Below are 27,428 nucleotides of genomic sequence, written 5' to 3'. Positions count from 1 at the left end.
CGACATAGATTTTGGATTGTGAATGCTAGAGATATTATAAGAAAGTGTATAAACCAATGTGTTATCTTCCGTAGAGTTAGAGCGCAAACTGCAACTCAGCTAATGGCAGATTTAACCGCTTCAAGAGTTACTCAAAGTAGAGCTTTTTCTCGTGTAGGGATTGATTTAGCAGGACCATTTAACGTTAAATATCGTCCTGGTAGAGGAGTCAAAATCTTTAAGTGTTACGTATGTCTATTTATTTGTTTTACTACAAGAGCAATACACTTAGAATTAGTTGGAGATCTTTCAACAAAATCATTCCTCGCGACACTTAAGCGGTTTATAGCTGGTAGAGGCAAACCGTGTGAAATTCACAGTGATTGTGCAACGAATTTTATAGGAGTTAATAAAGAATTAAGGAAAGCCTTTTCTACTGTTCAACATAATGAACAGCTACAGGGTTATATTTCTTCAGAAAATATTACATGGTTATTTAATCCTCCCTCTGCCCCTCATTTTGGAGGGCTTTGGGAAGCGGGTATCAAGTCTTTGAAACATCACTTAAAAAGATGTTTAGGAACACTTATTTTAACATACGAGGAATTTTTGACATTAATAACCCAAATTGAATCCTGTCTTAATTCTAGGCCTTTGGTACCAGCTTCAAGTGATTGTAGCGACTTGGAGGTGATAACACCAGGACACTTTTTAACCGGAGCGGCTTTAAGCGCCATTCCAGAATCTAACCAAATTCAAGAAACCATGAGCTATAGTGACCATTGGAGGAACGTGCAAAGGTTATTTCAACATTTCTGGAATCGATGGAGCAGTGAATATTTATCTAGATTGCAGCAGAGACCTAAGTGGTGCAAGTTACAACAAGATCTGAAGATTGGTGATATGGTTCTTATTAAGAACGAAAATCTACCTCCGCTACGTTGGAAATTAGGTAGAATTACTAAAGTGTACACTGGTCTTGATGAGAAAGTTCGAGTGGTGAGTTTACGCACATCTAATGGTGAAATAAAACGACCTATAGCAAAGCTATGTGCTTTGCCATTTAATTCCTGATTTAGAGACTTTAATTTTTATTTTTCAGGTTTATGCAGTTCAACAGTTTAAATTTATTGTTTGAACCCCCTTGAGACTTCAAGGCTGGGGGTATGTTCGATGTTATGCAAATTGTATTTCTTTCTTTGTACCGAGCAGCGGCGCAGACGCAAATTTGTTAGGTTTTTAAAGCTCGCGTTTAGAGCTTTGAGGTTGCTGTGAATTACTGGAGTTTCAACCAAGCAGAGGTTCTTCTGAGTTTGTGTTGGTAAGCCGCCACTGAAGTCGGAGTTTGTGTGGTCTTCGCCGTTCCTCAACTAACTTACTCTTTGAAAGTCAATAAAGAAGTTTCGGTCAACGTTATGATTCGGAGGATTTTTGGGTTCTATACTGAAGTAATATCAAGTCAATTTACAGTCCACTATTTTTAAACAACGGAACATACAAGGTTAATTCAGTTGATGTTCAGAATAATCAAATTGAAATTTAAAAAATTATGTGAAAACATTTTTAAAAATTCTATACAATATATAATAGCTTAGTTTTCAAATAAAAAAAATTCATGCCAACTTTTGTAAAAATATTTTGAATATGTAAAATTTTGACTTATGATATTATGCAAACACCATATAAATGAGAGAATTTGAAAAAAAAAAAAAAAAAAAAAAAAAAAACGAGAGAAATGCTTAGCGAAAACATTTTATATCTCTAAAAATGAATGCAGTGAAATGGTAAAAATATATCATAAACAAATGCATACAAGAAATCAATTCCAATATTTTAAATACACAGTTGCCAAACGACAGAACTTTATACAATACACTTCATAAGTCAAATCTATATCAACACTTTTTGCAACCAAAAAATTGTAATTAAGCATAATAGTTTAAATTATTCTGCCTTTTTAATGCATGAAGTTAGAACTTACACTTTGGGGAAAACAACCAACTTGCTTGGTTAAAATATGCCACAATTAAAATTACAGATGAAGCAAATATTATTAGGCACCCAAGAAGAGCAGAACTAACACAAGATATGAAAAGTCTGGAAAAAAGTACAGTGTATAAGAGAAACATATTTTTCTTCCATACAAAATAAAACACTGTGTTAACTTAAATAAAAAACATAAAACAAATTAAGATTAATATTATCTGTTGGAAATATAATTTTTAAATCGATACTGCATCAAGAAACTGAACAAACAATAAATCAGGCTTTAAAATTAAGAAATGATAAAAAAATTAAAAATGCATCTATCAGTCTAGGATAGTCCAGGCAAAGCTAATAAATTCTAGATTATTATAATTAAAGGAATACTATGTGCAAAATTAAGTAACACAAAAAATTTAATATTCAGATGCTAACTTTCAATGGAAATACAGGCAAACCACACTTCACAAAATTATTTCACTTTTATGAAAGAACTAAATAAATACTCTTTTGGGGGAGATGGGTTTAGAAAGAAATCTAAATAAGATTTTCTCTTTTATTTAAAATGAAATGGTAAAAATCAAAAATATGATTTTAAATAAGGACTTCCTTAATGCCTGGCTGATTACAGTATAGTATATGACTTCAAGATGGTTTCTGTAAAAAATTCCGATTGCTTCTAAACGAGTACATGACAGCAAAAATATGTTCCAGTCTTATAGTTATGTTTCCAAGCCAAGCCTTTTCTTAAGACTTTCTCATCAAGCAGACCACACAATTTCAACTTACAGTACTGAGCTTGCCTCAAACTACATCAGTAACTCATACTTTACAAATTTGGATATTATTATGTCTCCTTTAAACAAACAACTTCAGTTATTAAATATAAATTATGCTGCTGTGATGTTACAAAATTTTAATTATAAGAAGAGAACAGAATAAAAGTGAATTGAAAATTAATGACACCATAAAGTAACATTTGTTGCAAATCAATAGAAACATTTTTAGGGAACTTTTCATACAATAACACTTGAATTCTAAGGTTAAGGAAAAAAAAAAATTAAAGAAAAGTCTTACAATGACAGTTCAATACTTCAAATTCATAATTTATTTCAATTAAACACTCATAAATTATGTTTTAAAAAAGGATAAATAAAACACATGTTTTCACAAAAATTTTTAATTAGTATACACTATTTTTTATTTAAAAATATTTTAGCAACATTAAATTTGGTACTTTTTCGTTTTGCCAGCGCAAATGATAAAGGTCGCCAACAACGGTACAACTGATGCCAAACGGAATATCTTTGCTAGTAAAAGGTTACCAGCGAATTCTCATTCTCAAAACAAGTCGAAGCCATCTCTTATCAGATTGATTTTTTCTTTCAATACTGGCATACAATTACATAAAATTTTTACAAGATAGCTAAATTTTATACCCTATGACCATTCGTGGTGATTAAATCAATTAGAGTGCAAGCACACCACTCACCTGAAAGCAAAAATAAAGAAAAGGCAAAATATTCAATATTTTTTAGTGCTGATTTTGTTGGCATCGTTATTCTGAACAAGTTGCATTAAAAAAAAAAAAAAAAAAAAACTGTCTGGTACAGGTATAATTAACTGTTATGATAGTAAGAGGCTTCATTCAAGTAAGATACAGCTACATGAAATCACATGATGCAATGCTTTTATAAATATAAAAATATTTAGTACTTTTCGGTTTTGCCGGCGCTGGCGATAAAGTCGCCAATAATGATACAAATGATAACTAACGGAATATCCCCACTAGTAACCTTTTACACATCATTTTCAAACCAAATCTCAGCCATTTCTTATCAGATTGATTATTTCTTTCAATACTGGCATACAGTTACATAGAATTTCTATCAGATAGTTCAGTTTTATGCCCTAAGGCCATTCGCGGTAATTAAGTCAATTAGGATGCAATCACACCACTCACCCGAACGCGAAAATATAGAAAAGTCAAGGGTTAAATTCTTCAATTCTAATGAGAATGCACTAGCGAAGTAAAGCACTGCGGTTTTACATAATTCCTGAGTAAGCTATTGGTAAGAATTGAAATAATTCTTGCATTTAAACTTGTATTCCAAACTAAAATTTAACTTGAAATTAATGTAAATAATTAATGAAAGAATCAGATTTTTGTAGCTAAGTTTACGTGATATGAGATCACTTGGAGTTCCATGATACAAATCAGGATGTTGAACCATGAAAGCATAATAAATTCTTAAATTAATGTCTTTTTACAAATTTATTGCCTTTTTACAAAATTTTAAACCATATTAAAATGTTTATGCTTTTAAAATAAAAAATTCTTAGAAATAACATTTGTTAAAATTTTTTATGTGTATACTGTATGTTGTCGTCAACAAAGTCTGCTTGGCGAGATTTGTGCCGGTGAAACGGAAAAGTACCTTAAAATTTTTACATTTCAACATGTAATTGCTGAGTAATCTTAAGTTTTACCATTTTTCTACATATTATAGCCAAATTTTAATACGCTACTGAAAGCTAAATAACTGAAATGCTTCAGCCCTTGTCTATCACTTTAGTACTGAATTAGTTTTGGCAAATTTATACTAATATTGAACCTATATGATTAATACCAAATCAACTGATATAAAGCATGGTTTTCTTTAACCACTAAATGCTGTTACAAAATTTTAAAAAATAAGATCAAGGAACATAATTGTTAAATTGTTTCCAATTATTAGAAAGAAATAAAATGCAATTCTACAAGCATAAAATCCTTGATCCCGACTCATGATATATAAACTTGAAAAGAGAGTTCTTTTTCATCAAAGTAGCACCCCACACTTGTGGTACTTACTATACAGAGAGTTTTTGGCTTATTTCTTTCCACATGCCTTTGGCTCAAATTAGATGAAACAAAGCAACTGTGAATAGCAACAAGAAAACCTCTAATTTCACAACAAAATCCTCCAAAAACCCACTGTAGTGAGAGAACATGGCTTTTTTCTTTTTTGTGAACAAGTCTTCAGCAATTTTCATATATTTGTAGCCTTCATTCATTTTGATGTCAGAATGAGATAATAAATGAATTGAATAATAATTGTATGAAATCCTTTAATACAATTAATGCAACTGAAATAACTGTACGAAATCCTTTCGTACAATTATTTCAAACAACTACTGCATTATGATCCACTTCAAACTTTGATTCACAAAATTCAATAATTATTAACTCATACCATAAGCATTGATTCATCAAGAAAATTTTGCAGCTTTTTTATGATAAACACAAATGAAGCAGTATAAAAACATACATTTTGTTGATACACCATATTGTTCAATGACTTTTTGCCATTTCTCAGCCAAATGGAAAATTCCTTTTTTTAAAAAAAAAAAAAAGACATTAGGTTTGCAGGATTGTTAGGGTTTTTGATGCTGAAGACCTAGTGCAATAGTGCAATACCCTCGCTGGGATTCGAACTCTGGACCTCCCGAATACATGTTGAATTCCCGAATACATGTTGAATTCGTGTGATAATGGGCTTCCAGTTATCACACGAAGGCAGACCGAAAGAAGAGAGAAAATACCTTATATCTCGCCATTTTTAAAAGGTATTTGGGTATGAGTGGACCCAGTTGTTAAATCCTGGTGGTGAAGAATTATCGCCCACCACCATTTTTTATTTTGGATGCCACTTGTAGAGTCATTAAGGTTTTTGATGCTGGAGACGTGAAAAACGTGCAATGCCTTCACTGCCATTCCTCCAGATCTATGTGTCAAGTGTGCTTCCAGTTACAACATGAAGGCATGCAGAAAGGAGGGAGAAAATACCTTATAGGTTTATAATTTAAGATGTTATCAAGGTATTGTTTGACAGTCTCCAAAAAAGTGAACTCCAGACCATTCATAGAATTTTTGAAGTGACCTGAACAGATGGGTGACACAAAATACCCCAGCCATACTCAATAATTATTTGTTGGATTGCTGGGCTAAGCATTATCATAATAGAAGAAAACATCTTAATGACTGGTCAGTTCTGGGCCTTATGCTTTGATTTCTATCATTTGGGAATAGTTTTTTTCCAAATTTATTGTCTGATTTGGTGGCAACAATTCATAACATACAATTTCATTATAATCTCACCACACATAAAGCATTACTTTTCCAGGATACAGCCCCTCTCTACGTTAATAAAGGAGGTTAAATTCACTTACCCTGTCAAAATGATTTTTTTTTTTTTTTCTTTTTCTTTTTTTTTTTTTTCTTGGCAATATAATTGAACAGTCTGAATTGAACCATTTCGAGTAATACGTTGTTTTAAACAATGAGTTTTTTTCATTATGTTAAAGCATATTCTGCTCTATTGAAGTATGGGGTATCTACACATTATAGTTCAGTCTTCTTTAAATAATCATATACTTTACTTTTCGAAATATTTATATTATTTAATACTGAACTGTATAATGTGGATTTTCAGAGATAGCTTCTTTTAATAGGTCCTTGTTTACAAAGGATGGTTGAGCATCATCATCTCTGACACTCAAATTTCCTCCTTCTTAAAACATGATCGACTGTATCATCAGAAACAGTACTTTGTCCATACACAAATTTTACAAGCAATCCGACTAGTAGTTTTTCCTTTTTTTTAAAAAAAAAAAGAGCACAGTATGATAAAAGTGAACTTTTCAGTTTCCCATTCTGAGCACTACATTAAAAAAACATTATACCAGATCACATGCTAGAATTATGCACAATGTGGACAGCAAATATGATATTTATGAATCTGCTTTAATCAAAGTCACATCTTATGAGAAGTAACAAAATAATTAGAAAAAAACGTTGAAAAACTACAGAGCTTGCAGGATGACCCAATAAATGAATCAGTAGTAATGAATAAATGAGTGATCCAACAAACACTATATTTGAGTTGGAATACCATATTCTTTCTATCAAGAATGATGGCTGCAAAGCTGTTTTGATTTCAAATCACATTTTAACTTCATGAAGGAGTTATTTGAATTAAATATTTGTAAGGAATATTTTTTCCCTGAATAGCACAGCAAAGTGTTCATTTCTTAGAATATGACTAATAAACCAAATAAATATGGGAAAAAAAACCCATCAAGTGCAATATTGAAAAGAGATATTAATTTTTTTTTTCAAATGAGAATTCTTATCTTAAAAAGTAAAACAGGCTAGTTCTGTGCGACAAAAACCTATATAATAACTTCAAATTTTGCATAAAAACTGTCAAAACAAATTCAGACAGAAAACAGTCTACCAGAACATGAACTGCTACCTTTGTGCTAAAGTTAAATAACTTAACACTTCTTTTGTTTCCTTGATACCAGATGTCATGACTTTGGTTTAGCTTCTTTCCTCTTAATAAATAACTGTCTATATAATTATTGCTTGCATAGCCACCTTTTTTTTTTTTTTTTTTTTTTTTTTTTTTTTTTTTTTACTGCAATAAATTCCATGACTTGGGATTTGCCAAGAAATGAACAAGCAACTATTCTGTTCTTTCATGAGATGTTCTTCACAAAGAGAAACTGCATTCTAATAATTACTTCATGAAATTAAAATGTGACTCGAAGCCAAAACAGCTATGCAGCCTTCTTTGACGGTGTGTGTGTGTGTGGGCAGGGTGCCCAAGTACAGAGGCAGTTTATTGAATCATGCATTTCTTTTATTACTACCACACAATTCATACAGTTATAGTGCCAAGAATCAATGTTTATTGAATATTAATTTATAAATTAATGAATTTATGAATCAAAGCTTGCACCAAATGAATCACAACACAACTGTCGATTGAAATAATTACAACAGTCTAAGGCATAGTCTTACTATGTCATTTAATTTTAAACTTGATGGATACAACAAAATTTTGGAAATTAATGAAAGCTTATTTACAGAAAGAAAAACAAATATTAATGCAGTCGTGCTTTTCCATATGTCATGAAGATACAGAGTTTTCTTGTTCATGTCCATGATCATTTTCTATCATCACTTGTTCATTTTGTATATTACTAAACCAAAGAAGTAAGTAAAGAAATAAACCAAAATGTACCACTATGGTTCTGGAAATGCATAGTGTGGCTTTAACTCAAAAGTAATCTTAAACTATTTTGGTTAAATTTTTTTATTTTATACAAGAATAAACTAATTTATTATTTTACAGAAGTTTGTTTAATATATAAATTGACTGAACTATAAATCTAAAGATAGATCATACAATAAGAATTTTTAAAGAAATAAATAATTTAGTCTACCTGTAATTCCTTCCTCCAACACAATTATTAAGCCATTTACAATGGTGGTCAAATTCTGATACACATTTGTTACAAGCACTGCAGTGCTTAGATCGTTTTCCTCTGAAAATTTTGAAGAAAATTAAAATAATAAGCACTTGATATTCACAAAAATAACTAAAAAATTTCACAAAAGTTCAGACATGATGATGGTGATGCACACAATCGTTTATTTGATGACGTTTCAATTTTCTAGATACAGAAATAAATATTATCAGCTTATTTAAATAAAATGAAGCAATATTAAATAAAATGAAGCAGTATTAAATAAAATGAAAAATAAGTTTGGTACTTCTGTTCTATCCCATCAACCATGAAACTGTCTCCAAGCAGTATGACTGAGCTTCAATTATGGATAAACATGACATAACAACATGCTTTCATTTGATGCAACTCCATTTATTAAATAAGGCACCTTTTATTTTTCGGGACATGAATATAAATGAACTATTATTGCTATATTTTATTTTGGGAAAAAAATGAGTTTGATGATTGGGAACTACTCTTATATGCACCCTCAGGTCGTCAAATTTCTTGCCAAACATTTTTGGTGAGAAACTTCACACTGCCCTATTACTACCTAAATTTTTTGTCTACAATTCGAATTTTAAGCCTATAATGTCTCCAAAAACGCGGTTTTCGCACATACAAAAATCGCGCTTTGAAGACACAGTTAACACCCCTTAACTGCCGCGGGCGTATATATACGCCTTTCTCAGCCGATGCGTTAACTGCCCCCCAGATGCGCAGCCGATGCGTTAACTTTGCGAATAATTTTAGGTGTAGCAGCGCAAAGCAAATGATAGCAGTTTGGAAGGACGAATATATACGCCTGGGGCAGTTAACGCATCGGCTGAGCAAGGCGTATATATACGCCCGCGGCAGTTAAGGGGTTAAAGCTAAAAATCCAAAACAAAAACAAAAAATTTAGATAGCAAAAACGTAAAGTTTCTAACCAAAAATATTTGACAAGAATCTATGTACACAGCGATACGCCTTAACTTAAAAAATAATCTACGAATTGCACATTCTAGGCAGCGAAGGAATCTACGAACTACGCACACCTTGCTTCAATAAATTAACATAACAATAATAAATTTTAAAAAGAACACCATGTACACAGCATTCTGTTTAAACTTAAAAAAAAATCTACGAATTGCACAATCTAGGTATTGCACACAAGTCAACCAAATGAACTAAACTAAATTACAAACAATTCAAAAAATAACGATAACAACAGAAATTCGTATTAAAAAAACAATGAACATAACATTCTACAAAATAAAATCAGCAAATTAAAATGCACTTACCATAATACATTCCTGAATAAAATTTCGCCAGTCACACAATGTCTCCGAACAAAAGTGCCACAATTTTGCTATTTCATATGTCTTTCTGAGCTTCAAAATTTTGAAAGCAATCATAAAAACTTCCTCCAAAGTTAACATACTACATGAAAACCACAATCCAAATCTTAAACTCTGCTGACAGCCACATACTTTATCAGCAACCATTTGACTGCAAATCCACACAAAAACTATCAGAAACGCCCTTCTTTGTCCGAGTTCTCATAGCAGCTCTGCATTTCAGACTCCATTTTAAAAGTCCCACAGAAATTCCAAAAATACACTTCAATCCTCATAAACACACCCATAAACAAAACACTTGTTAACAATTCCAACATCGTACTACCTTTTAATACTAAATTTACTTTCCACACAATCTAAAATACACGACTGAAATCTTGCCACCACGCCTATCAATCATTGCACCTTAGGCCATTTCAAAATATGCACTACACGAACCAACGAGAAATTAAATCACTCCAGCAAAAGATTTTTCAACGTCAACAGGGTTGCCATACAACCCATAATCTCGCCCAAAACCAGCGGAGACCACGTATCACAACATTTGGCGATATTAAGGTGCATATAAGAGTAGAGCCGATGATTGTAAAATCACAGTGACTGTATTCTGATTCAGTGCACATGGGCAAGAGAATTAAAATCACTTTTAAATGGAGAAAAGAACAGCTGGGTATGGCTGAAAAAACACTAATTGATTGGAACAATCACTTGAGGGATACCATGACATTTCAAATCATTCTAAACAGAACTTCCAGTAAAATTGGAGGTCATAACAAAATAGCAGAAATTGATAAAAGCTTTTCTATGAAGAACAAAAAAGAAGCCATCGAATGCTTACATAACAGTAGCTATTTCGCAGGTTGTGAAGAGAGATTTGAATGATTTATTAGATTATCATAAAGAATGTGGTAGCTATCTGCCTTCACGGACTTTCTACACGGAGACACTGATGTACATGGAACAGAATTTCACAGGGATGGCTGGTACAGCTTTGGGAGATTTCAGGCAACTTTTCATGGTCAACAAGATAATATATAAGTACCCTAAATTTCAGTTAATTATTATAACAAATAATAATAAATTAGCAATTAAATTATTATTATTAAATTATATAATAAATTAGCAGTTATTGTTAATTCATTTCACAAGATAATTTTCTTCTTATAAGATAAATTTTTATTCAGTTGATGCACAATATTCATTAATTAGAATCAACAAACAACAAGTTAATTCATCAAGAATCATATAGTTTTCAAAATGCCAAAAATTTTCCTAATTCAAAGTTGGTAAAAATACATTTACGGGTACCCCTTGGTCATTTTTGGCGGTACATGGATACTGAGTTTGTACAATTCTTTGACTTATTATTTTGGCTTTATGTAGTGGCAATTTTGGCACAAAAATCGTCGCTACACAAAGCCAAAGTAACAAGACAAAGAATTGCACAAACTTGGCACTGCACATTCCCTTGACTTTATCCATGTACACATCGAACTATTTTCACTTAAAAAAACATCAGAGAATTGCACAAACTAGGCATTGCACAGTCCCTTGACTTTGTCCATGTACACATCGAACTATATTCCGTTAAAAACTCAAAGGAGCATCTAACAAAAAAATTTATAATCTCAATAAACTACATTTTAAATCAAACAATGAAATAAACATAAAAAAGGAAATTCATCTTTGCATTACACACAGGAAATATCCACCTACCTTACTTATGAATTAAGATATCTTCAGTCAAACAAAATTCCAAAAACTTCCTAAAATTATCTGAACTAGAATCTGTATACTGGCATCACTACATAAATTCACAAAATAAAAGTAAAAAATATCCCCCGTAGTGCCATTATCCTCCGACGTTCAATCATACACATTTTCCTTTCTACAAACAGGACACTTAATAATGGCTAAGTAAACCTTCATTTGCACACTAGTCAATTAATGTTCTTTTCTCTTCCTTTCCAAATCATACAGAAACTTCAAATTAATCTTACCATATTCAGCCATTTTACCATCTAAACCACAAAACAAGCAATATACAGTGGTGGCCAAAATTGTGGACACTTTTGGAAATTTTTATGTTTTTGAACTTTGTATGCTTATAGAAAACGTTACGTTTCACAAAATGCAAACTGGTATACAGTCAAAAGTCGTTAATCCGGACTCGTCGGGACTTCGGCGATTCCGGTTTATCGATTTTTCCGGATTATAGATCATCAGTTTAAATCCGGTAAGATGGCATGCAGAAATTACAAAATTAAAAATATGAAACCGTAATTTATGAAATAAAGAACAATTATGATCTAAAGGGTATCAAAATTTACACAAAAAAAAGCTTAATATTTATTTGTTTACTTTATTAAACATTTCTTCCAATGTAAGTTGTTTAAGTTGCTTCATTTTATGTGATAATACTTTCTCTTTAATTCTATAAACAGACATAATTTCTTGTTCAGTTACAAAGTTCCGCTGTTCAAGTCCCGTTAATTGCTGTGACGAGAATACCGACTAACTTGTCAATCGAAATTTTTTCGTTTTCACTAACCTCTCTGTCACATTCTTCATGTCTTTATCCATTTTTTGCAGCAATTCCACTTTTTGTTTGTTGGACATCGAAACATACTTTCGTTTTGTAGATCCTTTGGAAGTTCCAGCATCGGAAATTCTATTTGACATAATCGAAAGTTCAAGTTTACTTTTATAAAATTGCTCTTACAGTCTGCAAAAAATAATAAGCGGGATCCAGTTCAAAGATTAAGGAACAATGCAATCATTAACATTAAGTGAAATAGATAATTAGATAATTTTAGCTTACACCGTCCGTTATACATTAAACGCGCACGCGAAAACGTATTCTGCACTTGCGCACACGCATATGCGCAGTAGTCAAGGCCTTACGCGCACACGTAAAATGCCTGTGCGCATGTGCCAACGCGGCGCATGCACAGAAAGTTTTTAGCTTTGAGGTCCGGATTATGGGTGTCCGAATTAACGACTTTTGACTGTATATCATTTTAAAGAGAATTTATTACTGAATTCAATACAAAACACAAAATTCAATTATATGCAATACAAAAAAAAGTTAAACGATAATAGTTATTGATATACATTAGATAGTGATGATTGCAGTGAGTTATCAGTAGTTAGTAGGGTACCCTTTATTTTTGATTACAGCTTCACATCGGCGCTTTATTGAGCTGACAAGAGTTTTAACCTCTCCTTTCGTTATTACATGATGCCGGGAAACAATTATAGCCTCAATTAGTTCCCTTTTATTTGATGGGCACCTCATTCGGACAAGAGTTTTCAAACGGTGCCACAAATTTTCAATAGGATTGAGGTCAGGACTTTTTCCTGGCCATGACAACAATTTAATGCTCTTTGTACGAAACCACTCTTTCGATATTTTGGCCGTGTTGCAAGGAGCAGAATCCTGCTGAAAAATAAACGAAGCATTGTTGGGAAAGAGATCTCTGATGGAAGGTAGAAGTTTTGGTTCTAGAATAGTGTCAATGTATTTTCTGGTATTCAGTGTCCCATCGATGACATGAAGGCGACCAATACCATCTGTTGACATGCATGACCAAATCATAAGACTAACTGGGTTCCTCACAGTTGCTTGAATGCAATCAGGATGTAGCTCTTCTCCTATTTTGCGTCTTACATATTTTCGCCCATCACTACCGAATAACGATTTCTTAGTTTCATCACTCCATATAACATGTCACCACTGATCATCTGTCCAATTAATGTGTTCCTTTGCCCACTGTAGTCTTTTTTTTCGTTGCTGAAAATTAAGATAAGGCTTTCTTCGTGGAATTCTACCTCTCAGTCCAACATCTGTTAATCTTCTCCTGATTGTTCTTGAACTGACAGAAACACCAGCATCATTCAGATCACTTCTGATAGCCGCTGATGACATTTTTCTATCTTGGAGACATAGTCCTTTTATTCTTCTGTCATCAATAGATGTGGTGCACCTTTTTCGGCCTTTTCCTTCTTTGTTTTTTATTGAATTTGTCTCCTGATATCGTAAGCAAAACTTTCGGACTCCAGATGTAGTCACTGAATCACCCACCTGTCTTGCAATTTCAGCGTAGGAAAGACCACTTTCTCGTAACACAATAACATTGCATCTCTTTCTAGGTGTCCAATCTACTCTTTTATTTGCTGTCATTGCTTCTTGACTAAATATTAAAATTTTTTACAAAAATTCCTACTTGTAATTGCAGTATATAAGAAACAGGTCCTCCTTCTACAGAACAAAGCAAAATAATGAATTGTTTCAAGTGTAAACATGATGTCAGCTTCTACTGGCAGCTACTAACATTTGATTGGTTCTCAGAACAAGAACAGTGATTGGCCAGGAAAGCTAGACATTACAAACCACTTCATAACTGTGTTTTTTATTTATATTACAGTACATATAACTTTTTGTATTGCAAATAATTGAATTTTGTGTTTTGTATTGAATTCAGTAATAAATTCTCTTTAAAATGATATATACAAGTTTGCATTTTGCGAAACATAACATTTTCTATAAGCATACAAAGTTCAAAAACATAAAAATTTCCAAAAGTATGCACAATTTTGGCCACCACTGTACTTCCTAACCATCACACACCACAAGCCCTTACAAATTTACTACTACAATCATGCAACCGATTATGTCATAATAGGGTTTCCATAACATTCAACTACTAAGGCTACCATAAATGAAACAACAACCTCACGATAATACAAGGTGTACCATTTTCTCTACTCTAACCTCAAAGTTTTTTTATATTAAAATATAATTTAACATTTTGAAGATTTTTATAAAACTGATAGTAAATAGATGATGATTTACTTTTTCTATGACTAAGAAAATATAAAATGTTCCCACACATCTATAGTATAAATATTTTTTTTTTAATGCTTTATTCACAAAGTGTGGCATTGAGCATTACAGATGTTGGAGAAAGTGCAGAATTGCCCACTGCTTGGAGGATTTTTACGAATTGCACATACTCGGTATCCATGTACACATCGACCTATTTTCACTTTAAAAAAAATTCGCAAGAATTGCACAAAAATGGCACTGCACACTCCCTTGACTTTATCTATGTGCACTTCGACCTATTTTCCCTTAAAAAGTAAAAGGAAATTGACAAAAATCCGATTCTTCTTACCCTTGTAAAAGGCACCAAACAAATAAGTGAACGATTCTGCACTTTTACCTAGAATTCTTTATTAAATTTAGCAATTAAATAATGATAGCAACATGAGAATATTTAGATACATTCAATAGCACTTATTTTAGTGTTATACAGTACTTAGTGTTCGCATGTAATAAAATTATAAATGAGAATAAGCATAAAATACTTACACTTTAACCTCACAGATATGACAGTAATCATTTTCAATAACATGACTATGTTTTGAACGATCAAATGTAGGGAGAGGGCGATTATTCGCTTTGGCACGAACATTAACATCTGCTGGATTTAATGACACACTTATCAAATGAATCACAATATGAAAGATGAAAACTATGGCATTTATCTGAAAATGAGTTAAGAAACAACAGTGATATAATATTAGTGATATGTTTAGAATATATTAACTAAATTTTAACAAAGAACCTAAAGAGATTAATCATCTAAGTTATCTTTCATCTGCATTCAACACATAGGAATAAAAAAGAAGTTTCCTAGCATAAAGCGAGAAGATTTAGATTATTCTCATTATTAAGATTCTTATTATTAACCTTAAACAAGATAATGCCCATCAGTTCTTGCTTAATTACTTTATGCAAAGCTAAAGAATATTTCCTTTGAACTTTATGTTAGTTTCCTAAGCAATGACTTATGCTTATTCTTTCATTATACCTAAAAATTATACACTATTCTTTAGTCCAAATTTTAATGTTATTTGTTCTTAAAGATACACTAATAATTAGCAACAAGAATTGACATAATGTGAAAATTTTTGCTTTACTATAATTTCAAACATTAACAGAACCTTCTTCATCTGCTTTAAAAGTAAAAATGACTACAAAGAAGTGTACTTATGCGATAAAACAAGAGAGCAAATTTTCAGAAAATTTCATTTCACAAGCACAGAAAACAAAGCCACTGGTGGCATCTATTGACAAAATTGCAAATCAAAAACAACTACAAATTAATTTTTGAAAATCTGATGATAAAGGATAAGGACTGGGATCATTAATCAGAACCGAAGGATTTGTATGAATGTAAAATGCTTCCAGGAAATATAATTCTCTAATGAAAGACATTTTTTAATTAATTTTGACTGCAGCTAAACAGAAAAAAAAAAAAAAAATGTGTGCACAGTGTTAGATTTTTGCTTAGCAAAATGGTACTCGTATATTATCACAACCACATCAGTAAAAACTGCAAAAGTTTGAGATTGTATTAAACTCTGGCAAATATGCATAAAAGAGTTCTTCATTAATAACCAACATCACTGTTTTCATATTACAAGTTTTTTTAACTTTTATTAATTTACTATTTATTTATCTACATTCCACATACCAATGGTTTTATACGCAAATCGTACAATTTTTTGCTTAAAATATGTGCTTGTGGGATCTGCTTACACTGAAAGAAACTGCAATAAAATTTCTGCAGTAGTACAGTATTTTGCTGCAAAATCACTAAAGGAACAATTGCTTTGAATATTGTCCTAAAAGTGATTGCCACAAAAGCATCAGAACAATAAATAAAAAAAAAAAAAAAAAAAAAGGCCTACTTCTGAGTAGGCTTAATGACTTTTTTTTTTTTTTTTTTTTGGTATAAATACCTATTTAAATTGTAAAACAGGCTTTTAATCATACTTTTTAATGTAATAAAATTTTTACAGTTACAAGTCACCAATCTATTTCTTCAGCAATAGTCACCAAACTCTGCCAAGGTGGTTGCACTAATAGTACATAAATACCCCCACCCAACCTCCAAAAAAAGAACTGCATAAATTCAATAATGCACACAGCTGCATATATGTGTTATATGATACAATACTCTTATTACATGCTTACTAAAAGTGTTACTACAAGTTTCCTAATTCTGGTGACTAATCTTCCAATTTTGGTGACTGAGAGTGGTTGTCACTTTAACAAGGAAGTGCCAAATCAATTTTCATTTTAATTGTTCAAATAAAAAGACAGCATTAAAAGAAATATATATTTTGCATTCATCATTTTCAATTATGAAAAATATCATGCATAATCTTTTAACTAAACAATATCAGTTAAATGATAATCTTGTAAATAGCAAAATATTTTTTTAAAAAAACCATAGTGACAAGGTTAATGTATTTCTAGTTGACTGGTTTCTTAGATGATCTACCAGCAGTCACCAATGTCAATATACCCCAACAAAAGATTACCCAAATTTAACTAAAAAGAAAAGTAACCTGAAATAGACTTTGTACCGCAAATAAAAGTGTGTATTAACTTGCAGTTTTGAATTGGGTTTTCACAATTTTCAGTATATATAACAAAGATATAGTAAAATATATATATATAAAAGAAAATATTACACAAAATCTTTCAACAAAAGGATACAATACATGCTGATATTTGCCAAGCCCCTTTTGGCATATTAGGAACTAAAATACCGAAGTAAAAGATAGCAAACATAAAAAGGAAAAACCAGGCCAGTATTTGAAGGGGGTGAAGTGGAGGTGACCAGCCATTTTTCCGACTCCACTGCTTATCTTTGGTCACCTTGAAGCAGATACCCATCTAAAAAAGTTTGCACTCTAATGTTATACTTCATAGAACAAGAAAAATTTCAACAATTTTCTTTTATGAAAATATCTTACACAATAAATAAGAAATTTAAAATCAACTGTTAAAATGACAGAAAAATAATTTTATTACATTAGTGGTAATGTTTACCAATGCTAAAAAATAAGCCTGCTAAGTTACACTTAAAATCAAAATGACTTTAAAATATAATGTTTGTTTAATGTCAAATAAAGCTTGCTTGATAACTCAATTATTTTGTACATAAAAAATCATTTATTATTTAAAATATCAGACAATTAGCAAAATATTTATTTAAGACTGTAACTCTTCACAATGTCTTATAAAACGATCCTCTAATAAATATTTTCATATATTTTTCCATTCTCAAATGACAATCAGAAAGTTTCTTACTTTTATTTTCCACTCCTCTTTTTTACATTTTGTTTTTTAATTGAAAATTAATATGCATTAGAAACCACAATATGCTGAATGTTTTATTGAAACAGTTTATGTATTACGTATCCTAGTTTAAAGAAACTTATCTCTAATTATAACAAATTCTTTCAAAAATAGTCACACAAACCTAGTGCGAGACAAATATGGGATTTAAAAGCTGAAAATATAACAGAAATATCTAAAATGTAAATTAAAATGTTCTATGAAAGGAAGTATACTTGTATTCTTACACCTTTCATGCTCATTTTATAACGTAAAGGCTTACTAACACTGCAACTTAAATACTAACACTACACAACACTTAAAAACACTACAACTAACTAGAACTCTACTTAAATTTCAACTTTCAATGTTACCTAAAGAATTATGATGTCAGTTATCTCTCACAGTTTAACTAAATTGCGGAAGCAGTTTATTGTATCTCAGCATTAGTGAAGGTAAAACTAAAATAATGCAAAACTAAATACCACTCTACACTTGCAGAGAAACAAAGGTACAGTAAGTACAGTTCTCTTAAATACAATCTAAATATTTCCTATCAAGGCTGCAACCCTCTGGTCAGATAAACTAAAATTTGATCAAATTTTAACACACCACCATGGCTAATGTCAGGTAATTCATGAGAGCAGTGATGTCTTAAACTGACAGGCAAGTGTGGCAGTCGTTCTCACAACTAAGTGTGCATCTCTTAAAACTTAAATGGTTATGAATTCTTTCTAAGCTAAACTGCTTGCCAAGCAAATCTGCATAAATCTCTGAACTGAGCAAGTACATGAGGAAATACGGTATAAAGGAAAGATAAAAATGAAAAATTAAGCCGGTTAGTTAACTAAAATATCACAATATCGCTTTTTTTTTTTTCAAGTGGAGAGGAAACAAACAATCCAATAATCATTTTTTAAATGAAGATAATTACAATTAGAATATACCATGGCTTGAAAATGAAAATTTAAATATTTTAGAAGTCTTGTCAATGTTATTAAAATATTTAGCTAATGCCTAAGCAATATATATTCACTAAGATTTTAACAGCACAATTTAAAATTAAATTGCATCATAATCAAGCAAGAGCACTAAGAGTTTAAAAAATATTGCTTTTACAGACAATGCTTATTTTTGCCTAGCCAAATGGTATGAAATGTACATAATTTTATCAAAATAATTTTAAAGTTGCAGAGACATTAGGGGTTGATCTTTGGATTATGGTAACTTGGCGATTTTTTGGCGACCAATTCTGCTACAGCAACCCCCTATTTTTTTTTTGCCGCCATTTTGTCTTCATGAAGTAAAGACATGTTTCTTTTCTTTTTATTTACTGAACACTTTTTCCAACAATCTATTAGCCGAATTACACTTATGCTAGAAATTTTATGTAACAAAACTGCTTAATCATAACAAATATTAACTGCAAAATTGGGAAAAAGTGCACAATCGTAAACTCCTTGCGCGTTTTTCAGAATAGCACATACACATAAAACATTTACACCTCGACTTATTTTTACTTAAAAAAACATCCCAGAATTTCACAAAAATGGCATTGCACACACTCTTAACTTTATCCATCTACACAGCTATTTTCTCATAAATTACAAAAATTTGCACGAAAATGCAAAAAAATTCTGTGAATCTTTAAACTCGGTAAAAAAGCACATGTATGAAATTACCTGATCGCGAAAAAGTATATACCCATTCCAAGGATGAACATTTCCATGTATAAAATAAATAAAATATCCAAAAACTTTTACCTCTAAATTATCTATTATAGTATTATAAACGTAACCAACAAATTCATACCGCAAACATTACAAATGGTTACAAATACTTAGTGTCAAATACTTAAATTACTTCCATGCACATTTACTTCAACTGAAATGTATACCAAATTCCTACAAACATAAAATTCACAAAATAACTATCATTTAATTAAAATATCATTAAACCATGTACACGTCAACTTATTTTTACTTCAAAAAAAATCCCAGAATTGCACAAAAATGGCATTGCGCACACTCTTCATTATATCCATGTACACTGCTTTTTTCTCATAAATTAGAATATGAAATTACCTGATCATATGAAATTCATATGAAATTACCTGATCGCGAAAAAGTATATACCCTTACAAAGGATGAACATTTCCATGTATAAAATAAATAAAATATCCAAACACTTTTACCTCTAAATTATCTATTATAGTATTATAAACGTAACCAACAAATTCATACCGCAAATATTACAAATGGTTACAAATACTTAGTGTCAAATATTTAAATTACTTCCATGCACGTTTACTTCAACTGAAACGTATACCAAATTCCTACAAACATAAAATTCACAAAATAACTATCATTTTAATTAAAATATCATTAAACCATGTACACGTCGACTTATTTTTACTTTAAAAAAATCCCAGAATTGCACAAAAATGGCATTGCGCACACTCTTCACTATATCCATGTACACTGCTTTTTTCTCATAAATTAGAAAAATTTAATGAAAATGCATGAAAATACTCAACGTATTCTACTCAAACGTATTCCAAAATACTACAAACATATAACTCAGAAAATCACGATCATTAAATTAAAATATAATTAAATTAAAAAACACTACTTAAAATATAAATAAGCACATACATTAAATTAATAAAAATTAGATTACAATCCTAATTACTTTAAACTAAATCATTGCTAATAACAATTTTCCAATAATAGAATATTAATTTATTTACTCCTTACATTTAGAACAATGCATAAAAATAATATCCTCAAATGATTAAAAATACTAACTTATCTAATCTTCAGAATCTTCATTACGTGGCACGCACACTTCCACTATTTCAAACAACACACAATGAAGCTTAATACAAAATAATATAGTACAGTCAAAAGTCGTTAATTCGGACACCCATAATCTGGAATAATCTATAACCGGACCTCAAAGCTACAAACTTTCTGCGCATGCGTAGCGTTCACGCGTTTACGAGTGCGTGTAAAACCTTTACGGATGTTAATATGTTTTTGCGCATAGGAACGGTGTAACCTAAGCAAAAATTATTTAATTCAGTTAATGTTGCAGATTGCGTTGTTGTTCCTTAATCTTCGAATTGGATCCGGCTTATTATTTTTTGTGGACTGTTAGAGCAATTTCATAAAAGTAAGCTTGAACTTTCGATTATGTCAAATAGAATTTCGGATATATATTTACAAATATGTAATTTGTATCTACAAAGCGAAAGTATGTTTTGAAATCCGAAATATGTTTATCAATTTCACGCTGTGGATTGGAAGTTGTTCTGTCAGCACTATCCTTATCTTCAGGGCAGATGTTTTTATTTTATTTGGCTTATAATTCCTTACTAAGTGTAGTATTTCATTTGGATGTACTTGGTCTTTGATATGATTTAAATCAAGTTCCTCCTCATTATAATTCGCTTCCAGTAGTGAAGAAAGTGACCCACAGGTTATTGAAAACGAAAGCATTTCGATTGACGGTATTCTCAACACAGCAATTATAGGACTTGAACAGCGGAACTTTGTAACTAAACAAGAAATTATGTCTGTTTAATAGAATTAAAGAGAAAGTATTATCACATGAAACGAAGCAACTTACATTGAAAGAAATGTTTAATAAAGTAAATAAATAAATATTAAGCTTTTTCTTTTTGTAAATTTTGATACCCTTTAGATCATAATTGTTCTTTATTTCATAAATTACGGTTTCATATTTTTAATTTTGTAATTTCTGCATGCCATCTTACCGGATTTAAACTGATGATCTATAATCCGGAAAAATCGATAAACCGGAATCACCGAAGTCCCGACGAGTCCGGATTAACGACTTTTGACTGTACTACAGTTTTCCAAATTCCCCCCCCCTTTTCCGATTAAAGAACTGTAATTCGTCCATTAATGTCACATGACGTAGCTCATGATCTCTCATTTCCCTGACACAAAATAATGCGTAATCGGAACTGAGTACTTCTCACATTATTACCAAAGTCCTAGGTAGTAACCTTTATCGCCTCCAAAATGTCACCAAACTACCAGTTACCATATTCCAAAGATCAGCCACATTAGGTATTTTTTTGGAAGCAGGAAAGATGAAAAATTAACGCCTTCACCAGGAATCAAACCGCGGACCTATGGAATACCGGCCCAGTGTGCAGACCACCATACTACGAAGGCACGCCAAGGTGGGAGAAATACCTTATATACTCCCCCTTTTAAAGGGCGACTGGGGTTTGGGGGGGACCCAATCGCCAAATCCTGGGGACGAAGAAATCATCATCCACCACCTTTTAGTTTAGGTGCCACTGCAGAGACAATACACCACGAAGGCATGTCAAAAAGGTGGGAGAAATACCTTATAAAGTAACAAACTGTTACTAATTACATTTAATGCATTACTCATTGTTATAAAATATTAGACAGTTGTAAATTTGTTACTTTTGCAATGTTAATAAATCATCTTAAGCATTTTAAAAAAATACGGGCAGACATGCAAAATGGGTGAATCTTCGGATTATTTAAAATTGGCGATTTTTTGGCAAAAATTTGGTGACCAATACTGCTACAGTTACCTGCTAGTTTTTTTTTTTTTTGATGCCATTTTGTTTTCACAAAGTAAATGCATTTTTTTTTTTTTTTTTTTTTTTTACTCAACATTTTTTCTAACAATCTGCTAGCCGAATTACGCTTATGCTAGAAATTTTATGGAACAAAAGTGCTTAATCATGACGAAGATTAGGTGCGAAATTGGGAGAAAGCGCAGAATCGCCCACTGCTTTGCACATTTTTAAGAACTGCACATATGCGGTATCCATGTACACGTCGACCTATTTTCACTTAAAAAAATGGCTTTGTGGCCACTCTTGACTTTATCCATGTACACATCGACCTATTTTCACTTAAAAAGTCAAAGAAAACTGACAAAAACCCAATTCTTCTTACTCTTGTAAAAAGCGCCAAACAAATAAGTGGGCGATCCCGCACTTCAGCAGCGAAAATGTTTTTAAGTGCTTATCAGCTAAAATCCCGATCAGAATTTTCTGGAAAATGTCACATGACATATCTCATGATCTCTCATTTCTCTCAGACAAAATAATCTGCGATTCAAACTGTGTACTTCTCAGATTATCGCTAAAGTCCTACCTAGTAACCTTTTTTGCCTTACCAAAATGTCGCTAAACTACCTGTTACGATATTCCAAAGATTAGCCAAAAAATGACATGCTGATTGCCTGACCTAAGATGATTTACTATGTCCCTACAAATTTCATATCTGCTCTACTTTTCTATTTGGAAACATTGTCACATGCATTTTCATAAACAGGTTATTTTTAAACCTGTTCCTGTTTTTAAACTTAGCTTCTCAAAATGTAGCAGTATTTATGAGCTGAAATAAGAAAAACTTTGAGGAAACTCACTAAGATACCATGCCCTGAACATAGAAAATTGGGGATAAAAATGATAATTCAGGTGAGAGTCACAATTTTATTTGTGTTTCGATGTCAAATTTACAAATAAATATCACATGAAAAAATAATTAGCATTTATTATTAATGATCACCTTTACATCAGAAATTTACACAAATTAAATATCTTCATTTGCATTATTTGCAGTGTGATTAAAAGTAAGTTTTGTTTGGTTTTTATTATATACTGATCTTGCATAATAGTTGTTTACACTTCTGTTGATTATATAAAAACAGCACTATCAGCTTTTTTTAAAAAAATATTATGTTATTAAATACACAAGGGTTACCTGACATCTGAAATTAACCTGGACAGTCTGGGATTTACATCTGGGGTTTTCATATGAGATTACAAAATGTTTGAAATTTTTAAATGAGACTGATTTTGTTTATCAGTTTCACTGTTAAATACATCAGGTTAGAGGTCAAACTGATCATCATTTTCTCAACTATGAACAACATATGGTCTCCAGAAAGAAGTTCATTACAGGTTTCAAAGCTAAAAGAAATTTAAACTTGAAAACTACTTCAAAATATCACAATGATTTTTATGAACATATAAAATCTAGCAAAAATTCTCTATGGAAAATATTATCTGGTGGAAGATATGTTAAAAGTGAAACAGAAACAAGAATCCCAGCCATTCACACATATTCAGAATAGAAATGCAGCAAAAAGTATGCAATCTCTATTTCAATATCTTGAACCCTCTGTTGCATAATTTCCTTTTGTTCCTTCATATCAACTTCTATCTGCACACGTAGTATGGGGTACTATGTTTTCTGATCACTGAAATATTTTTTTTTTTTTTTTTTTTTAATATGGTGCTCTGGACGTAAGGATCTACAGAATATTTTCTATGAAGGCAACTAAAGATAATTTTTTATATTAATATTTTATTAAATTTTTAATTTGGTATTCACACATAGATTACTATAGAATATAGCACACTGTATCCAAGAAGAAAGATGCATGTATTACGTATAGATTTTGCATGCATCAGCACTGTTTACTCACTTCCAGCTGAGTTATATTTGATACCACCCTGTTGTCCTGTAAATGCACATAGTCCAAGATTCTTATTCTTTAAATGTAGTAACACTATATATACTACAGTATGAAATAAGTAGATTTTATAAACATTGCCTTTCAATCCACTTATGAATAAAGGCATTCTACAATTTAATTTTATTTGGAACAAAATAAAATGATTTAAATTTTAATCTTTAAAACTCTTATACTATATAAATGCTAACTAAATCCTTCACTATCTGATGAACTTAAACAGCTACAAACATTACAATGTTAGCACATCTCTAACAAAAAATATCTTATAGAACTCTATAAAAAATAATAATAATAACTCTATATGTTTCTTTAGAATTTTCTATAAACTAGGTTAGAGATCTACAGAAATCTATGAAATTTTAGGAAAAGTTTTAGAGTTATGTACAGATTCTATAAAACTTTTGATGTGGTTTTTATAGAGTTATGAGTAGCTATTCCAAAGATCTTAAAAAAGGGAACAACTTCCAAAAGTCCCAGGTATAGATTATATATTGTGCATAGAATCAGCCAATAAAAGTCTATTGAATATATCACATCCAATTTATAAAAATCAGACCTCTGTTCTAAACATTTCTAAACAAGATTCTTTGCTTTAATTTTTTTATAAAATATTCTAGAAGTTTCTGAGTATTAAAAAATATTTCATCATCATAAATAAGATTAAAAAAAAGAGAATGAATTAAAATTTTAATTTTTGAATAGAATTTCTTAACTTAAATTTTGGAAAGAACTTATGATGTGGAGGAGGCTGGGCTAGAATAAAAACTTTCAACAGAGGTGTAAATTTATTTCTTAACAAAATATTTCAGTATTGTTTAGATTTAAAAAAGAAATTAATTTTAAATCATACTCAAGTTTAATTAAATTTAAAAAACTATTTGTCTTACCTTGGATACATAATTAAAAGCACTCATTTCAGAAATTAAAATTTTATAACAGCTTAATCCTTTACCTAAATTTATGATTGAAACTGATTTTTATTAATAAAAAGTGCTCATTTTTGTTCTTCTATATCCCTTAAAATAAATCAGAAACTAAAAACTGCTCATCATTAAAGACTTTGAAAATTTCACAGGTTTTTTACAGAATACCACTCTAAAAAGACATTACAAAATTCCTATATAATTTTTCACACCAATATTTCTATAAAATTCTTTTTTGTGAAAGTTTTACCAACTTTTTCTAAGATTTTATTGATAAACATTTCTATAGAATTCCACAAGAATTTCAATAGAGTAGCCTCTGTAAAAATGTTTCATAACGGATTACACATCAAAACACAATTGCTAGGATATACAACACTTGTGCTATTAACTCTCGTGCATTAAAGACATAATGATACGCTTTTCAATTAATGTTAGTAAAATAATTAAATGATTAATGAGACAAACTTTACCTTCGGAAAGTATTTAGTGTTTCGGAAAAGTCATATGGCAATTATGAGGTCGGAGACCTCTGTCGAAGTAGTTGACAGATGCAAAATAACCAGAAGTACGCAAAAGATCACAAAACTCAGGCATATCTATTTAATTAATTTACAGCAAATAAGAATTTATTCTGAGTGCTTTACTGATGCACAAGATTTTGTTAAACACAGATCCTTACGAATATCAACCATTTTGTTTCGCATTGCAAAGTATAACTCAATGCTTCTGTTACTGTTAATTAAGAGATGATAAATTCATTTATCATCTCAATGATCAATGATCACATGTTATCACCGGGATGATAATCTTAAAACCTACAATTAAAGAGCCGGAACGACACACCCACACAAGCTGTCAACAAACAAAATCTAACTCTGTCGCATGAAGATGATGGGGCTGAGTTGTACCCTTTACTGCGGATTAAATATCTTGAATTTCATCATTTGCTGCAATTTTATCATTTCATAGAATTTCATTATTTGCTACTGCACCCGTCAAACCTCAACTCTAGTAAAAATAGCAAACTTAGCTCTAAAATATTATTTTGTTCAATTTATCCACTTCCGCGCATAGTAATAATAATCATAGCACATAGTAATACTGCATTAAAAAAAAACTGACTTTTTTTATTTACCTGCTTACATTTTGGCTAAACTAGTGGTCGAAAGAACTGGCAGCAAATTTTACTCCCGCAGAATTTTCAAAATCTGAACGACCTCAGCAGGATTTTCCTTTGAGATCAATATTCCAGAATGCCGGAAGTATTACCAGAATTCTTTTATTCAAACATACCACTAGCATTCCCAACCATATTACATCAGTTTTCTGTATTTTTAGTAAGATCTGAAAAGTGCTTGGTTTTATGTAATTACGGCAAAGCCTCGAGGGCTATCTGCCTTAAGTGAGGGTTGCCTTCGTGGAGGAAATTCTAAGGGAAAATAGCTCGTATACATATAACACATGGAGAAAACCACGAAAACGTCCATGCAGCCAACCCGTTTGCGGGATTCCAACCTTGGACCGAACTTCCAGTGTTCAGCGATTTTACCGCTCGGCCGCTGGTGGGATCGATTTAAAAAGGGTATAAATAGGAATATGTGCTGCAATTTCTTTCACTGCATCTGTTAATATATTTATACTAGCGGGCAAGCCCGCCAGGTAAGCGAGTTGAAGCCCTCTTTTAATTGTTCGTTTTTAAAAGAATTCCCATGTTAAATTTCCGTCTATTTTAACCGGTTTATTCCCGTATGCATCCAGAAGGTACTGCATACACGTTACACATGCGGAAAATCATGAAAACACCCATTCAGCAAGCCCGTTCCCCGGGATTCGAAAGTTGCACCGAAATACCAGTTTTGGGCAGTTTTGCGCGGGCTGCACCCGCTTTATTCCCCTATTCATCCAGAAGATACATCACACACGTTACACATGCGGAAAATCACAAAACACCCATGCAGCCAGCCCTTTCGCGGGTATTTGAAAGTTAGACCGAACTACCAGAGTTCAGCGCTTTTGCTCGGACTGCGCCCGCTTTATTCACGTAGTCATCCAGAAGATTCTGCATACAGGATACACATGTACAGAAAGAGGCGCAGCCCCCAT

The 27,428-nt window shown here is 31.4% G+C and overlaps 1 protein-coding gene across 2 annotated transcripts in view; it reads right to left on the bottom strand.

Moving 5' to 3' along the window:
• Positions 1-26,207, bottom strand: part of LOC118203995 (uncharacterized) — an 89,674-nt gene extending 63,467 nt beyond the window's left edge. For both annotated transcript variants that reach the window (XR_015040682.1, XM_085815010.1), the window contains exons 1-5: positions 25,796-26,207; positions 17,215-17,394; positions 15,016-15,191; positions 8,236-8,337; positions 1,961-2,076 (exon numbers count right to left, since the gene is read on the bottom strand). Coding sequence is in view for 1 of the 2 variants with exons in the window: in XM_085815010.1 (XP_085671136.1) it covers positions 1,961-2,076; positions 8,236-8,337; positions 15,016-15,191; positions 17,215-17,394 (574 nt within the window). In the remaining variant the exon portion in view is untranslated. The remainder of the gene's footprint in view (positions 1-1,960; positions 2,077-8,235; positions 8,338-15,015; positions 15,192-17,214; positions 17,395-25,795) is intronic.
• Between the last annotated feature and the right edge of the window lie 1,221 nt (positions 26,208-27,428).

This window comes from Stegodyphus dumicola, chromosome 4, assembly GCF_044657685.1.
Source record: "Stegodyphus dumicola isolate Sdum_Otavi_A_Nest chromosome 4, ASM4465768v1".
Taxonomy (NCBI): Eukaryota; Metazoa; Arthropoda; class Arachnida; order Araneae; family Eresidae; genus Stegodyphus; species Stegodyphus dumicola.
Note: the sequence above shows the minus strand (reverse complement) of the source record. Positions and strands in the feature narration are given on the sequence as shown.